The sequence below is a fragment of the Danio rerio genome, chromosome 6, assembly GCF_052040795.2.
Source record: "Danio rerio strain M-AB ecotype USA chromosome 6, GRCz13ab, whole genome shotgun sequence".
Taxonomy (NCBI): Eukaryota; Metazoa; Chordata; class Actinopteri; order Cypriniformes; family Danionidae; genus Danio; species Danio rerio.
Window position 1 is genome coordinate 38,349,763 of NC_141026.1, and position 17,895 is coordinate 38,367,657.

Genomic DNA, 17,895 nt, shown 5'->3' on the forward strand with positions numbered 1-17,895 from the left:
TCATACAGGCACAGCCTAACGAAAATCAATTCCAGCACCTATTTTGTTTTTTTAAGACTGACATGCTATGTATTGAAGACCTGAAATGTATTCTCAGCAACCCATAAAACATTGCATGGGAATAGATACAAATTACCATTAATAATAATAATAATAATATTTAATTAATCATATATTAATAACATAATAAAACTGCACTAAATGCTTGTGAAATCTTTTTTTGTACTCAAGGAAAAATAGTATTACACTGCTAAAATAACACAAATTTTAGTAAATAATACTAATATTAGGTAAAAGAACAAAGTACTCTTTTAAAAAGTACTAGTTGGTAACTTTTGAAAAAAAAATCAGATTTTCATTATGAAATCACTTTTTTTAAAGTGTAAATGATTTAATTGATTGAATGGTTTAATTGCTTAAATCCCAAAGCTACATGTATAGGAATTTGCACTAACAAAGGAAGTGTGGTCGATTTTTTTCCTGGTAAAACTATCACATAAACTTTAAGGCCATAGAGACACTTTTTACCCATTTTTTAAACTATATTTTAAAGCTTTGAAAGGTTTAGTTAAAGTATATGGCAAAAAGATTTAAATGTAGCCTTTTATTTACATTTTTTACACTATTTTTATTTACAATATGGGAAATGTGTTTCTTAAATAGCTGTACATCACATGTAGATTTTATTTTACACTTGATCTTAATCTAAAATACAAACTTTAAAAAAAATACAAGTACACTGTCAGTTAAAAAAAAATAAAACAAATGACTTAATTTTACTTGAGGTATTTGAAATATGACAACAATACATTTATCAAAGCAGTGTTTTAAGAGCCTTTTTGTTAATTTTGATAAATAAACAATAAGTAACAACGGATTGTTTTGACCTGTAATGCTTTAAGACAGATCAGAATACAGCTAAATGTAAAAATCACACAAATACCTCATCCAGAAACATTTCCAGCATAATTCTTTTGACGTAAAGAAAAAAAAAATCCACCTTTGCTAAAAGTAAGTTTCACTTCACAATACAGCCAAATAAAAAGACCATTAGCATTGTCATTGATTATGCATCAATCTAAATACTTGATAACTTTGAATACTATTGACTAAATTTAGTCAAGGGGCACAGATAAATATAATGTCTACTTTAATAGTGAAGAGATCACGATTGTATTCAATCAGAGCACATAGGCGATCATGAGAGGAGTTGCAGTTCATTTGAAAAAAGCCTATTTAAGAGCTCGCATATCTGTTTTAGCGATTTGCGTACAATAATGCGATCTCGTGTTAAAATAAAGCACTCGCCACATTTGCAGAAATGAGTTATTGCGCAATACCTCCATTCCCGCGCCGCCATTCAGAATGTTTTTAGAGGAGTGACAGGTCAGAGGCGAGTCGACTGGCTGTCGGAGAGCGAAACGTGTATGAAGATCATCAAAAAGGCAGGAAAAATGTCAGCGGTTTAATTACTCTGCTAGACATATCTATAGTGAAAACATCCGAGAAGCATTATTCCTACAAAACATTTGTTTTTAAGTTTTTTTCTGTCTCTGCAACTCAGAAAGCCTTTGTCCCGCCCTTACATTTCACGCAAAACTTGACAATGTCGACTGTGATTGGCCACTTTTCTTGTCAGTCAAATCACGCTTCAGAATCAATTCTTAAAATTCGGAAACTGATTTTCAACAGTTTATGACACATTGCACTAAAATAAACATTCTAAGCACAGCGTTGTGATCGTACTCTTCACAAAACAGCCAATGCTGATCAAATCGATGTTATATTACGCATCAATGGATTAAAAGTGTTAATTGTTTATTTCATTATTTGGCGATTCCTCCGCGTACCACTAGGAGGAAGCCTGCGTACGCGTACCACAGTTTGAGAACCACTGCAGTAGACAATTTACAAATGATCTAATCTAGTAAACGTCAAGACACAAAAGCATAATTTTTTAAGCATCATTTTTAAAGAAAAAACGCATCATGCTCTTTTTTTTTTTTTTTTTTTTTTTGCGCGTCATAACCTTCTCCACCAACCAGATTGGCACTTTTGTTCACATGCATGGAGCTGCTGAAGTTACAGTACACAGCACTTGGAGGCGCTCAATTGCAAAACTGCCAATGCGAGCGCACATTGAAGAAGATGCAAAGAGGCCATATGAAAGTGGAGCTGCTTATTGCTCTGGTGAACAATAATCTTTTCTTCATCACTAGAGCTGGAGCTGCTGCTTGAACCATCCATGCTTGTTCGAGACACCAGTAACTTTAACAACAAGCGTTTGAACCAATGACTGTAAAAAATATGGACGACGCGACAGCCCCTTTTTTCCATTGAACGCCTTGAGGGCAAAACGCCTGCTTGACGGGCACAAACTGTCGCAAAAGACTGCTGAAATTTGAGCCTTGACATGCGCAGAAGGACTGTCTGATGGAGCCAGAGGAGGAGCCGCGAAAATGAGCGGAGCCGAGCTTCCAACCAAACGCTTTATGTAAAATCAACCACGCCCCCCGAACTTCTCAGCATGCGTTTGCTGTCATATCAACACAAATGGATGTAATAACGTTAACAAATATGAGGGTTTTATATATTCAATCGCGCCAGCTCTGGACCGCAGCACATAACCTACTCGCGGCGTCGCGGGCTGATTCCGGCTCGCATGCGGCAGCGCTCGATTGACTTGGCCTGGAATCGGGCAGTGAGTCCAGGCATCCAGAGTAGGTCCAGCAGAGGTAGTCAGTCTGAGCTCTGAGGGGTAAGTCTCCGGCAGGCGAGAATCTAGCTGGAACTGGCCAGAGTGTGTTTTGCTATCTGGGTGGTTAGGCGTGTATCAGCAAACTAATAAAGCCCGAAAAAAGCCCTGACCTTAGCAAATAAAAAGTGTTCCACCAGATCATGTATGTCAGAAACTGTAGTTTACTGCTGAACTCATTTTGTCATGGTAAAATAACACAGAAATCGAATAATAACACTTCAGTCTCCTGCCGAAGATCATTTTATTGCAAGTGTAATAATTTTTTTTTATTTGGGCTCAAGTCTCCTTAATTAACACGGAGGAGGCGGGCTTTATGACTTGTACTGCAGCCAGCCCCCAGGGGGCGATCTAACGGCCGAGACCTTCACTCAAACGCAGGCTTGCGGCACACTTGGTTTGAACTTCCTCTCTTCCTCTTCTACTGTTTTATAAGCGGGTGTCAGAAGCTTATAGTTGTGTAGCGCCATCTAACGTCAAGGAGCATTTGCATTATCTTCTGCTTGACGCCAGTGAAAATTGCTTGGGTTTGAATATGGAAAAATATCTCGAAAAATGCTCACGATAAATGCAAACAAAAATCGTCCCGCTGTGTAGGAGCCTTAACACTTTAAATTAATGGTCCATTAGTTCTTGTTAGGGGCCAAAAATATAAGATGTGTCCCAAATCGCATACTTATGCACTATACTTCGCCATTTTGTAGTATAAATAGTGTAAGTAGTACATTCACACTGAAAACTCAAAAAAGAATAAGTGCACTTTAAACACCAGGATGCTGCTTTTATTTTACCGGTAAAATGAACAGTGGACTGTTGGACACTTTACACACTCAACAGTCGCTGCTTTGCTCACGCACTGGAAGGGGCGGAGGTATCAGGCACTGATTATGGATTACTTTATTTATTTTGGATTGTGAAAGCAATATTCTCCTACAAGAGTGTTTATAGTGCCTCCCAATGGTGAATGAGGTTATACTCATGGCAGGTATTATTTGGTACTTTGATCATTTATTTCACTAATTTGGCAACCGTCAAACGTCATCAGGGGAACGGTTTGAATTCCCGCTTAGAAAACAAACATTAGTGTTCCCTTTGGCATGACATTACATTCATATACTATGCTGTTGAGTGTGTAAGTGTATAGTGTGCCATTTGGAATGCAGGTATACTTGTGCAACATCAGACTGACCTTGTTGTCCAGGGTCACAAAGGTAATTAGTTTATTGTTTTTATAATAAATCTGTATAATTTGCGTTATTAAGTTCAATTTAAAAAGCATAAAACAATTGTATTATTTAATAATAATTATAACAAATAATTTGTTTTGGCTTTTCTAAATTACCAGAATGTTTAGTCCAGAATGTTAATTCTGGCACATTCCTACAAAAACATTTATTACAGTTTTAATTGAACTCACCATACCTAAGAAGAAATACTAGAATTTTCAACACCTCATCAAAAGAAGAAATACAGCTAAGAAGTTGCAATGAATGACAGATGAGAGGTTTACTGCATTAAATGTTCCAATTCTATGAAAACCAACACAATATTTTGGGTAACAAAGATCAACATAAATTGTCTATTCAGATAATATTCAATTTAAGTTTCAAAAATAATATAATACAACAGCCTCCATCAGTGTGTACGTTTACATGGACACCAATAATCTGATTTTTATAGGATGAAGACTACACTGATTAAGAGTCTACCATGTAAACAGCGGTTATAATACCAAATACTTAATATAATCCGATTAAGGTCATAATCGAACTAAACAGAAATCGGATTAAGATATGTGGAGTATGCCGATTTTTAGTTGCATTATTGAAGTGCAGTATGGACATGTAAACACAGCAATCAAACTATTATCATTGTATAAGATTTTCGCTGTATTTTGCAATAGGATAGTCTATAGCCTATACCTCAGACACCTGCATAGCGAAATGCTGAGGTTTTTTTTTTTTTTCCCTGTTAAGCCATGTACTGTATGTATTGTATCTTCAATCCATTAAAACAACACTCTTACAACAATTCATACTTGCATCCAATACCTAATATGTTCCTGAATGACAGTGAAAGTGCCAAACTGCAGTTAAAGTTGACAAATTAAAAATGAAACACCCGAAATTACACGAAACTCCAGAGGAAATAGAGTGGTGACGCAATGACATGCTTTAAAGAGCCCCTATTAGGGGTTTTTGTATGGGCTCTAAGTGAATTGAAGTATCCAGCTAAGGCTTAAATCTGAAAGTGGACAGTGTTTAAACAATTTATTAATCTATAAAAGACTCGATTCATAGTAAGGTTGGGCGATGTCAACCAATTTGGCATCATACAATGTCTAATGTGAAACATCGCGATGGACGATGGCATCGTCGTCATAGGCAGAGGTGAATTAATTATTTATGAATAATTAAATAATTCATATCGAACTAATTATTTGTAGCCTACCGTTTCAACTACCTGACCCTCATGGTCTTTGTTTTACCCATAACTATATCATAAATAAATAAAGATAAGTTGCATACAAATTGCCATCTGTCAATCACTTTTTTCGTGGCAGGTTGGTCGGTAAAAAAAGTGCACAACCAACAGTTTCTGAAGTTTTCACAAAAATTACTAAGTACAAGTGTGAAAGTGAAAGACTGACGCAGTGTACTGATGCTGTGGCACGTTACCTGATATATTCAAAAGACTGAAGAGTCGTTAGATGGAGACCAGATTAATTAAATATCACCATGGCATCGTCTATCACCTCAACCCTAATTCATACTGTAGTACTTAAAATGAATTTTCTTGATAATGAGTCTTTAGCCATTCTGACGTGACGTCGATACGAAACATTATCTCCGCCTATTTATTGCGAGCACAAACCTGGAAAATGTGTGGGCAGGTATGCTCAAACATACACTATGCACTCTGACTACTTTAATATTGTTAATAAGCCGTGGTGGGCATTTCTCACGCTGAACGCTGTGGACCAGTCGCAACAGGCTGTCATCGGTTCAATTAGCGCAGATTAGCTTCGCGCAAAAGAGGGGTTTGGGAACAAATAAATCGCTGAATGATTCATATGGGAGTCGCTGGGATAATTAGGTAAAAATGAATGCTTATTATAAGACAATAAAGGTGTTTTTTGACCTTGGATGCGTATCAGGCTGTTGTTGGAGAACCTTAAAACCAAAATATGACCCTTTTTAATGTATAGTAGGGGATCTTTAACATGTAAAACTGGATCATGAAAAATTAATTCAAAAAGCAACTCATGTAAACACCTTGATCATATTATTGTCTTATTCAGATTAAGGCAAATATTCGATTAATGATGTCCATGTAAACGTAGTCAGTGACTACCACAGCAAGCATAAAATCACACAGTCCTCAGTTCAAGTGCAACTAACCTGTAGATCTTGTATCTTGTGGAAAATCCTTGACGGTTCCTCTCCACAAATTCAGTGTACTCCTGTGAGTGGTGAAATGGGCCCTTGTCAGAGAGAAGCCAGTCCAAGGGTCCTGCAGGGCCTTCTTCAGCTAAACTGGCAGAGCTTGTCAGCCAGCAGTGGAGGCTGAAAGTCAGCAGCAGCAGCTCCCATGGAGCCATGGGGGGAGCAGCACACGGCTTCAGCAGCACAGGCTCTGGTGCAGGACCACACTCCACCACCCAGCACTGAAGATTGGCATGGCTTCGGCCACGCAAACTCTCACCTAAACACACACACAGGAAAGAGATTCACACAGAAAGGACAAAGATGCATTAGTAAACACTTAGTCACCTTCAGTTCCACTCACTGAACAACTGTTCTTTTTAGTGAAAAGTGCACACACAGACAGAGAGAGGCAATTAACAGGAAATTCGGTTTCTTTGAGACCACGTAAACTATTTAGGACTCTGAAGAGATGTTGTCAACACAGATAGGGGTGAAAAAGCACAATTCTCTGTGAGAATAATCTACTAATTGTCTGTAAGTGAGAAGTGCAATATATTCACATGAAATGTTCTCTGAATGGTAATGGGTGTTTCAGTACTTTAGAGGAACAAAGTATCACCACATTAACATAAAAAATGTAAATGAAATAATAACAACATCCTTTGCACATGCTATCAGTTTTAGCATCTGCACTGCAAGAATGAAATGGGAGAAATTCTCCCTCCTCCTACAATGCATGCAGGAATTATCCATAGCGCTTCACTTTTTTCACTTTTTTTTATGTTACTGCCTTATTCCAAAATGGATTCGATTCATTTATTTCCTCAAAATTCTACATGCAATACCCCATAATGACAATGTGAAAAAAGATTTTTTGAAATTGTTGCAAATGTATTAAAAATAAAAAAAATGAAAAATAACACGTAAATGAGTATTCACAGCCTTTGCTCAATACTTTGTTGATGCACCTTTGGCAGCAATTACAGCCTCAAGTCTTTTTGAATATGATGCAACAAGCTTGGCACACCTGTCTTTGGGAATTTTTTGCACATTTCTCTTTGCAGTACCTCTTAAGCTCTATCAGGTTGGATGGGAAGCGAAGGAATACAACCATTTTCAGATCTCTTCAGAGAGGTTCAATAAATTTACGTCTGTGCTCTGGCTTTGCCGCTCAAGAACATTCACAGAATTGTTGTAAAGCCACTTCATTGATATTTTGGTGGTGTGCTTTGGGTCATTGTCCTGCTGATCTGAGGTCAAGAGCACCCTGAAGCAGGTTTTCATTCAGGATGTCTCTGTTCATTGCTGCATTCATTGTTCCCTTTATCCTGACTAGTCTTCCAGGTCCTGCTGCTGAAAAACATCCCCACAGCATGGCGCTGCCACCACCATGTTTCACTGTAGGCATGGCATTAGCCTGGTGATGAGTGGTGTCTGGTTTTCGCCAAACGTAACGTCTGGCATTCACTCCAAAGAGTTCAGTTTTAGTCTCATCAGACCAGAGAATTTTGTTTCTTATGGTCTCAGAGTCCTTCAGATGCCTTTAGGCAAATTCCAATACTAAGAAGTGGCTTCCGTCTGGCCACTGTACAATACAGACCTGATTGGTGGATTGCTGCACAGATGGTTGTCCTTCTGTAAGGTTCTCCTCTCTTTACAGAAGAACGCTGGACTCAGACACAGTGACCTTCGGGTTATTGATCACCTCCCTGACTAAGCCCCTCCTTTCCCGATCACTCAGCTTAGATGGCCGGCCAGCTCTAGGAAGAGTCCTGGTGGTTCCAAACATCTTACACTTATGGATGATGGAGTAAACTGTGCGCATTGGAACTTTCTGAGCAACCCAGCCTTGTGCCTTGAGACAATCCTGTCTCGGAGGTCTACAGACAGTTCCTTTGTCTTCATGCTTGGTTTGCGCTTTGACATGCACTGTCAACCCTGGGACCTTATATAGACAGGTGTACGCCTTTTTAAATCATGTCCAATCAACTGAATTCACCAAAGGTGTGCTTTAATTAAGCTGCTGAAACATCTCAAAAATTATTAGTGAAAACATAAGCCGCTTTTCCACTATCGTGCTGAATCGTTCTTTAAACAGAACTGTTCCATTCCGTGCCAAACCGGGCCAGACAGCACGGATACGGTTTCATTTTCCACTGTCGTGCTGCGACAAAGCTCTTTAAAACATTACACAAAACGCATCAGTAGTTGCCTTGGTAACGCAATGTAAACGGCTCCCTTTGTTCAATTAAAGTTAAATAAGAGCCGAAACTATTTATTTATTTATTTTTCATAAAAGCAAAAGCATGTGACTAAACACTGTTATGCCGCTCTATCAAATAGGGGTGCTAAATGTGCACCCTTATTTATTTATATGTTGCGCAGCTCTGGCTAAATTTTATTTGGAGGTAAAATTACCAAAATGTAACGTGATGATTAAAAATAATTGGAGGGGAAATAAATATTTAAAATCTCTGAACATAACAGAAAAATAAACCATGATAAGACAACAATAATAGTGCATTTGCATTATAGTGGCAAAAATATAATTTTGGACAGGCCTTGTCAAAGGTGAGCGGGCACTTTCACTAATAAAAACACAGCACATAAATTATTTCATTTTTAACAATTAATTAAATTACACTGCGTATTTATATCAAAAGTTGATAATGATATAAAATATACTACATTTTGATGGTAAAATGAAACCATTTAAGCGATGGCTGTTATTTGTTTTACTATTCAAACATTAAATAACGAATGCAGCAAGTGAAAAAAACGAATATGAAACAACACATATATTGCAGGATTTAAAGCATATAAAGCACTAAAATGCTGCTTTATTATCTTTTTATTTTGATCATTTTATTTTTATAATTATTTTTGTGTTCATAATTAACTAACAAGCTGTAGGCGAAATATTGCTAGACGTTTTAGAAAATATTTGCGTAGCTATATTAAAGATCACCACAAAAAAAAAAAACACAGAAACATGTTATATGCCTCATAAATGTCATATAACTTATGTATAACTGAATTATATAATTGCCTATAGCTGAAATTATGAAAATTGCTCATTTTATTTTTATAAAACATTTGTCAAAACGTATTGATATTTTTTGAGTAAAAGCAATACTGACATTTAAGAATCCATATTTATTTAATTAATTCATTCTTTTGACTTGTTTATTAGTGCATATGCTATAATATAAATCATACAACAGTACCTTGGACAGTTACAGTGCCGCTCCGTAAAGCTTTCAAGCAAAGTCTTTTGGACGGCCGACATTACAACACGAACACGCCGTCCTTCAGGTGGTCTCGCCGGTATTAACAAGCTGTCCTGGCTTTGAATTAAAAAGTGCAATTATTTCCTCGTTGTTAAAAGAGTCTGCAAGTTCGTGTTCCATGGATATAGTGATGTTGTTGTGGAATTTGGACATCGACGATGCAAAGCGTGACTTTATTCGCTTTATTCGATGCGCAGCAGGAAAAAAAAAGTCAGCAGCGCAAGTCGCTGGCATGTCTCTCCCGGATCAGAGCGAGTTTTGTGCTGTGAAATACAGCGCTGCGTGCAATAAACTCACATTCAGCAGGCGAAGTAGGTCTGTATTCAAGTCAATAAAATAATAACTTTAATGAATAAAATATCTTCGTAAGAATGTGATGAGTTATTCACTTCTCTGCCAGAGACTGCTCTATGGTTTTAAAACCCTTTTCAAACTGTATCGTTTAGACCTGGATCATTATTTTATATTAAATATACTGTAGTTTATTGAGGATGTCTGATGACTAGCGCGCTTCTGCTGAGCCAGCTGTGGTAGCTTAGCAACCAAGTCGCGACGTCAACACACAGAATCTGTCAGCACAGTTCAGCACGGTTGTCTAACCGTGCCGAGAATTCCGGGCCGAGAACGGTTTGTAATCGTGCCGCGCCGTTCCAGGCTCAGTGGAGAAACAACCGTAACCGTACCGAAGTGTTCTTAGAACGGTTTGGCACGATAGTGGAAAAGCAGCTATAATGTACCTGAGCTCAATTTAGAGCTTCACAGCAAAGGCTGTGAAAACTTCTGTACTTGAGGTTTTTCAGGTTTTTATTTTTAATAAATTTGCATCAATTTAAAAAAAAAATTCACATTGTCATTATGGGGTATTGTGTGTAGAATGTTGAGGAAATAAATTAATTTAATCAATTTTGGAATAGGGCTGTAACATAAAGTGAAGCACTATGAATACTTTCCGGATGCACTGTATTAGACCAAATTATGTGTGACTAGCTATGAGCTTTTCGCAAATTGCATAAAAAACCCAACAGCACCAGACAGTTTAAATGCAGCCACTGTAATTCAGTTCCATGATAAACAGCTGCCATGAGCACATTTTCAACATCTTTGTCATTAGTTAGTTCTCAGTGTTGGTTTCTTTGAGGCCACGTAAACTATTTAGAACTCTGAAGAGATGTTGTCAACACAGAGAGGGGGTGGAGTATGACGATTCTCTGTGAGAATGTCTGAGTGAGAAATGCAATATATTCACATAAAATGTTCTCTGAATGGTAATGGGTGTTTCAGTACTTGAGAGGAACAAAGTATGACCAAATTAGCATAAAAAAAATTTAAGTGAAATGATAAGAAAATCCTTTGCACATGCTTCCAATTTTAGCATCTGCACTGCTAGGATGAAATGGGAGAAATTCTCCCAGCTCCTATTAGTCCAAATTATTTGTAACTCTCCACAAGCTTTTTCGCAAACCGCATAAAAACAGCACCAGACAGTTTAAATGCAGCCACTGTAATTCAGTCCCATGGTAAACAGCTGCCATGAGCACATTTTCAACATCTCTTTCAGTAGTTAGTTCTCAGCGTCTCCTGCAGTCCCACCCCTTGTTCTAACCCTGCTATTATTTCCATATTTCCACCAAGTGCTGTCAATCATTCCTCACAGCCATGACCGAAGCAGATGTTGGAAAAGAGTCTCATTACTGTATTCTGATGACAGTCTGTCAAGTCATGTGTGCCATGTGACCATATGTGTGGGCGACTTACAAAAACCATCATACTTATGTGGAACAGTGTGAAACCACATGCAAATGCGGAGGTAACATGCAATATAAATGCACCACACTGACTTGTGCATCAGTGCTAAGTATAAGCTCTAATTACAGGGATGCCTATATCAAAACAAAAGCGCTTCTGTGTGTACACTTTGATATGTTTATTGCTTATTGGATAGCGATAGAATAGAAACGAAACAACTATTGGTCAGCATAACATATTTCTTGGGTGATTCATCTCCACTTTCATCTGCTGTAGAACTATATTATATACGTAACACGCTGATAAGCACATCCATAACGTAGTGAATACAGCCGAGATCTGGGCTACAATGCATTCTGCTGTGATTACAGCAGATTTAAAAGCACGGCGTTTGCTGCATGACATCTAATTCTTCAACGCAGACATCCGTACTTCTCTATGCATATTGATGAGGAAGCCTCGGTGGAACAGAGTAACCACTCAGTAGGGATCCTACAATGCGCTGCACTTCAGCACCACAGTGCACCACAAAAAAAGGGCCTTTCAAATGCCGCAATCTCCATGTTTCCATCAGCAATTCTTTTGACTTGCTATTTTTCTGCCTTGAGTAACAAACGCTTTGCTTTTGTGTAAAATCACTGTTTACATTTCTCCCAAGAGCAAAGCATTGTTATACGCATTCCAGTTTTATGCTCTGGGATAGTAGCTCTGGTTGGCAGGTGGCGATGTGAAAAAAAAAGTGACGATTAAAAAGCGTGTAATGTAAGTCACAAGGGCAGAGCGAAGCTTTGAGATAAATGATGCCTCTGGCTCTAGCTCTCTTCTAAACATAGTTTACTGATTTCAGCTTAGCTCTTTCTAAAAAAGCAAAATACACTCAATTCAGTCAGTCAGCTTGAAGTTGAGTACTTTATTCAAAAGGTTGTGATCTCTTTAACTTGCCAGTCCTTTGAGATACAACTTGCAACCTTAACTCAACAGTGCAGATTTTTAGCTGTGTGCTATCTTCATACACTAAACACGTATGTATTTATTGAGGGCACTGCTCATTTCAAATCAATCTACTGCGATAATTACATTATCTCCCCCATCCAGTACCGTAACGGGATTTTGGTTATTATCTGCAAAAATAATATCAGGTATGTGTCATTCCCTGTTTACAGGGACATCATTGGACAGTATCTGTAGTTACAAAAACAATACACTTCATCAGATGCTGTTAAACCGATCCACTCTGAAAGAGGAGCCGGGGTGTACTTTTATATCACAAATAAAACGTCTAGCCTGAGAGGGAAATGCATTTTCTTTTTTTATCATCAGCCATGGATGCGTAAAAAATACCAATGGTGCCACTTAAATATAATTGAACACCAAGCCAGCTTGAAATATCCTCAGGCTGGTTTAAAATGTCATAAAAATGACAATTCTTCTGGTTCCAACAAACCCGTATGTTGATTAAACCACGGTTTCTGTAAAGATTTTCTAAAACAAAATGTGCCAGGAAAGAGCCTGCACAAATAAAACTGACTTGACTTGACAACTGTGATGTGTGGATGGACTGAAACAAAATGGATGTATAAAATGTGTGGGAAGAACAGAGAAACAAATGACGGTGGAGAAAGTGTAAACACATAAATGAGGATAATTAAGAAATGAAATAAGTATCTGCATGAGCCAAATTAAGCAAGGGTCTGGTGGGAGAGATCAAAACATTAGCTAGTTTTCTGGAGAAACAAGCATAAAAATAATTATTCAGAAGTATGTTGGATTAAAATTTGTTACCACGCTGAAACCCTTAAAAAAAGGTATAAGTCTTTCATAGAGAGAAAATTATGTGTACAGTTTTGCACGATCATCCAAGCCTGGCTTCATGACATGTAATTTTTCATTTAAACTAGATGTTGCTAGAGAATTTGTATCGTAACCTGCAGGGCCTGCAATAGCAATACAAACACTCGTATTGTAATTTGTCATGTAAATGGTGACTATGACAAGGTCCTGTGTATTCACCTAGAGGGACGAATCATTTTAAAACTACAGCCGTGGCTAGTAATAAGGGAGAAACAGACTAGACAAATAGCTGTCTGGATGACAAAAAGCCAATCTGTATAAAATGGTATACCATTTTGCTCAAGCACATTGAGTTATTTTCATTAAGCTGCGGTGCAACTGTCATTTTAGATTATGCTTATAATGCCAGTGTGGACAGATTACATTTATTGCAAGAAATAAACAGTGAAATTTCAGTTCTTCTTTTTTACTTTTTTGTCTACAATAGGAACGGCCAAACTTTTCTTATGAGGTGCCAAAATCCAAGCTTGATTGAGAGCTGTGGATCAAAAATCAATATAGCAAACTGTATTACATCAAAGTTGCCATGGGTAATTTCTTAATTTATTTGATAATATCTATAAATAAATTGAAAAAATTACAACCGTATTTACTAATGCATTCTAATTTTTAGGAAAAAATATATTATTTAAATGAACTTATTACAATAAAACCATGCAAAAAAATCATTTCATAAAACAATGGAGTTCAGTGCTGAATACACTAGTCATGCTGAACCTGCCTTTGCCGTTATTTGCACTCTGATGTTTCCTGCTTTGTCCCCGGTTCTTTAAGTGACAGCATGTACTTTTTTTTTTATATCTGATTTATTTATTTTTATTTTAAACATTTCATTTCAGTTTGCTTATTTTGTAGCTCAACAATAAAACAAAGAAAATTTCCCAATCATTTTCCCTCTGTTGGGCCAAATTAAAGGATACAAAGGGCCAACTTTGGCCCACAGCCCTAGTTTGGGGATCTCTGTTCTTCAATGAAGATGAATATCTCTGCAAGGTTGCTTAAAATGGGAATCTTTACATTGATTTTACCAAAGGTGTAAAGAAAACAAACATTTAAATACACCTTTTTTCTAGAAAATGCATTTCAACAGTTATTTAAGATAGCATGATACATTTTGACCAATGATATCATGTTTCTTTCCTGTTTGCTGTGGAGATGGTAATTAATTCCAGTGAAATGATTTCACCCGCTGAAATGTGAATTCGACTCCAAACTTTGCTCCAACCCCACAGTAAACAACTGATTGGTTATGCATCACAGAGGACATTGTGTTCCAAATTTTGTTTTCCTAAACCTCACCCAATTCAACAAGAGAATGCTTTTTCAAAAAGCTTGTCCTGAAGTGAGTGTGACAAATCTAAGTCATAACTACAGTTAGATTGAATTTGATTTTAGTCATTTACACTGTCATCCAAAGTGATGAAGTCATTTGCGGAAGACATGTATCAACGTTACATACACCTGGGGCATCAGTGTTAACACTTCCCATTGACTTTGAATAGAGTGACGTCAAGCAATGCTGAAATAGATTGTGGGTCAGTTTAGTCACATTGGAGCCGTAGCAGAAGCTGACAGCCAATGAGATTACTTCATGCAAACACGAGTGCAGACAGTACAATCCCATTTGTGCAATTCCAGAAAACAGTTTAGGGATGCTTACTTTGGTTAATTTTGCAAGCTGAAAACTGCCACTCGTTAACCAAATATTAGCCATTAACTGGTCAGATTATTAATAAATTATTATTTAATAAAAAATGAATAATTGACATATCTATTTTGTGTCTGACACATTAAATATTGTATTTTAAAAAAACTGATTTATTTTAACATGCAAACATAATAACAACAGAACATGACAGAACATCTTTATGCACCTGCAGTGTTTCCAACAGCATAGAAAAAAAGAATAAACTATTAAAAAGAATTAAAGAAATAGTCCTGCCCTAGATATTTTTCACAAAACAAAAACACAGACTGAATCCTTTTTTTAAGAACATAGGCCGTTGGTCCAACCATTTGTTTTTTTTCTTCCATCAAATAAACCTCAAATCGATCGCTACACAGATAATATGCATTTAACTAATGCTCCGCTGTAATTCTTATATATTATAAACCTCTGTCATCATTTTTAATAGAAGTCATTATTTTAAACATTATGTCTTGAGCATTTTTACTTTCTCACTCGCAGTTCGTTTGCATGCGATGAAAGACAATGGTGCATATGATTTTTTTTAAGTATAGGCTACTATAACATATAAAATTTTTGTTGTTTAAATATGATATTGCATTAATTTGCATACATGTTTTATAAGCTATAAAATAAAAGCCTCAGTTTGGTGGGTAGTTATCCTTATGCAAAAAATCAATAAAATCTTTAAATTTGTTTATTTTAAAAATGGATTTATGATACGAACTATTAATAACTATAATTTTCCAAATACAAGCTGTATAACAGCTTTGTTGGTTGTACACTAAATCGTCACACTATAGACTATTGGTTGTGTTTATGCGTGGTGCCAGAGCGGAGCCGGACTTGTGGCCGGATTGTTTCCAAAGCAGTGCACATTTCACAAAGGTTTGTTTTGCGTCTTCTTTCTCCAATTGTGCAAATAAACAGAAGTGTTTATGATGCAGATCCAGGACAGAGGCAATCAGCATCAGCACAGGTTTGGCATCAACTCGTCTGTGTCAAACTGTGACCAATAATATTATTTTATTTTTATTATGCTTCTTTGGCAAAATATGTCTGTTTGCTTGTGTTACCATCCCGTGAGTTAACAAATATGTGTTGCACATTTATGCAGCTAATTAAAAAAATAAATATATAATATGTTTTTTAATTGTTTAACTGATACCATTAATCATTTATAAACTCTTTCGGTTAACGGTAAATCAGTTATAGTGAGCATACCTAAGTGGTATGTGAAAATTGAAGATAAGCTTATTATCATATAGTTGTTAAAAATCACTCAGTACTTTCTAACCAATGTTTATATACAACTACTACTTCTGTACCTTTTTGTGGTGCTGTCCTAGCTGGATGTGATTGGCTGTGAGAACACTGACTATCATGTCCGTATGAGTTTCAGACTTGCCCTTCGTGAGAACATGGCATTGGTGTAAGAAAATGGTAAAAATTTTGTTTTGTTAACAAAACCATGAACACATCAATCACACATTCACACTTGTAAGATTAAATCTTCACACCTTCTGAGAAAATCAACTACATTTACATTAACTTACTACATTTACATAATAAGTCAACACCGGAGCTTGATTTATTTTTTGACCTTGCATTTTTCAGTTGAAGCCTTTGTATTTTTCTTTTGTAGAATTAATGATTATGCAACAAGTGCTTATTTAAACCTTGTAGACAATAAACCCAAAGCTTTGCCTCTTAATAAAAAAAGAAATATTTAACCAAAAAACAATGAACATTCAATTTCCAACTGCAAGCACATAATCGCCCTTTTTCAACATCTCTAGGCACAGAAATTTAACTTAAAGAATAAGAACCAAGCTTAAAACCCGAGCACAAAGTGAATTATTACTCAAGTAGTTTTGAAAGGTTGAGATGATGAGATTTGGGAGCTCTCAAATTTGAGTTCTGAATGGCATCCGAGTCAACCATGTTCAGAGGATAGACTCAAGTGTGCTCTTTGGACTCAGGGCATCTGTTCTGTTCTTTCATTTACAACCTTGCGCAATTGCAATGCGTTTTGGCAGTCTCTGCTGGAAGCATGCAAATGAAGCTATGTTCTGTGAGATATTTCTGCCTCTAAACCTGGGTCCGCGGGGTGGATGGAGGGTTGTCTAACTGTTTGTAAAAGTGTGCATCTTGAGTGAGAGTTGATTACAGGGTTGTATTACAGCTTCTACAGTAGGAATCCACTATTTGTAATTCTGGTTCTTTCAGGCTTGACTTCAAGTCATTCCTGAAACCTCCTTCAAAGTCTGCAACAGGAACCAATAAACCTCACATCCTCCTCTCTCCGCTGACTAATGAGCTTTTACTCTTAATTAGCTATGTTATTCACCAACCCATGACAATCATTGGTGCCTTTCATTGAGTGCCTGAGGGTAAAAAGGTTTCTTAGTGAAATAATGTGGCTGGAAGTCATAATTATTTATCCGTGTTTCGTTTGAGAACAAAAGGATGTGTACAAAGAGATTTGCAGTGTGTAATGTATCAAAGAGAATATCCCAGCAGATGCAGTAAAAGAAATATGAAATACAAGCTTATATCAGTGGATGGAAAGGAATGACAACCATTGTGTCGAGTGTTAAATGCAAATCAAATATTCCCTCTAATCTTGCTGTCACTTTGAGAAATGGACCTCTAGGAGCAGACGAGCCATGAAAATATAATAATTGTCAAATTCTAAATGAAATACTGAGCATCAGACAAAATAATATCAATTTGTAGCAAAGGCAGAGGTATGTTTAGCATGCTGCATACACATACATCTGACCTTGTTTGTCCATGTTCCAAAAAAAAAAAAAAAGGAAAGAAATACAGGTCTATAAATGACAACCTTATAAATACGCTCGCTCAGAGCATTACTCAAAAAGACAACAAATGACCCAAAGTATAGTGGGAAAAGCAAACAAAGAGATAAAAAAAAACCAACAAATGTATTTTTGTTTGCTTACCAACACTCCGACAGCCACATTTAATATAGCATGTCCCTGAGAGCATAATGTCTCTATGGACATGGCACACATTTTAATATGAGGGTTTGAAAACACTCAGTTCATGTCTCTAGGGTGCAATCATTGGTCTTTTTATATTATTTTAATATAAATCCTTATTACTAAAGCCTTT

General features: G+C 36.7%; 2 protein-coding genes across 14 annotated transcripts in view; one reads left to right on the plus strand and one right to left on the minus strand.

Moving 5' to 3' along the window:
- The window catches only part of LOC147836423 (uncharacterized), a 451,022-nt gene that overhangs the window by 362,488 nt on the left and 70,639 nt on the right, over window positions 1-17,895 (plus strand). The window lies entirely within an intron of this gene.
- Window positions 1-17,895, minus strand: part of brinp3a.2 (BMP/retinoic acid inducible neural specific 3a, tandem duplicate 2) — a 101,019-nt gene that overhangs the window by 74,176 nt on the left and 8,948 nt on the right. For 2 of the 4 annotated variants that reach the window (XR_015492421.1, XM_087254727.1), the window contains exon 2: window positions 6,157-6,460. Coding sequence is in view for 3 of the 4 variants with exons in the window: in XM_087254727.1 (XP_087110853.1) it covers window positions 6,157-6,356 (200 nt within the window). In the remaining variant the exon portion in view is untranslated. 4 annotated transcript variants of the gene reach the window in all.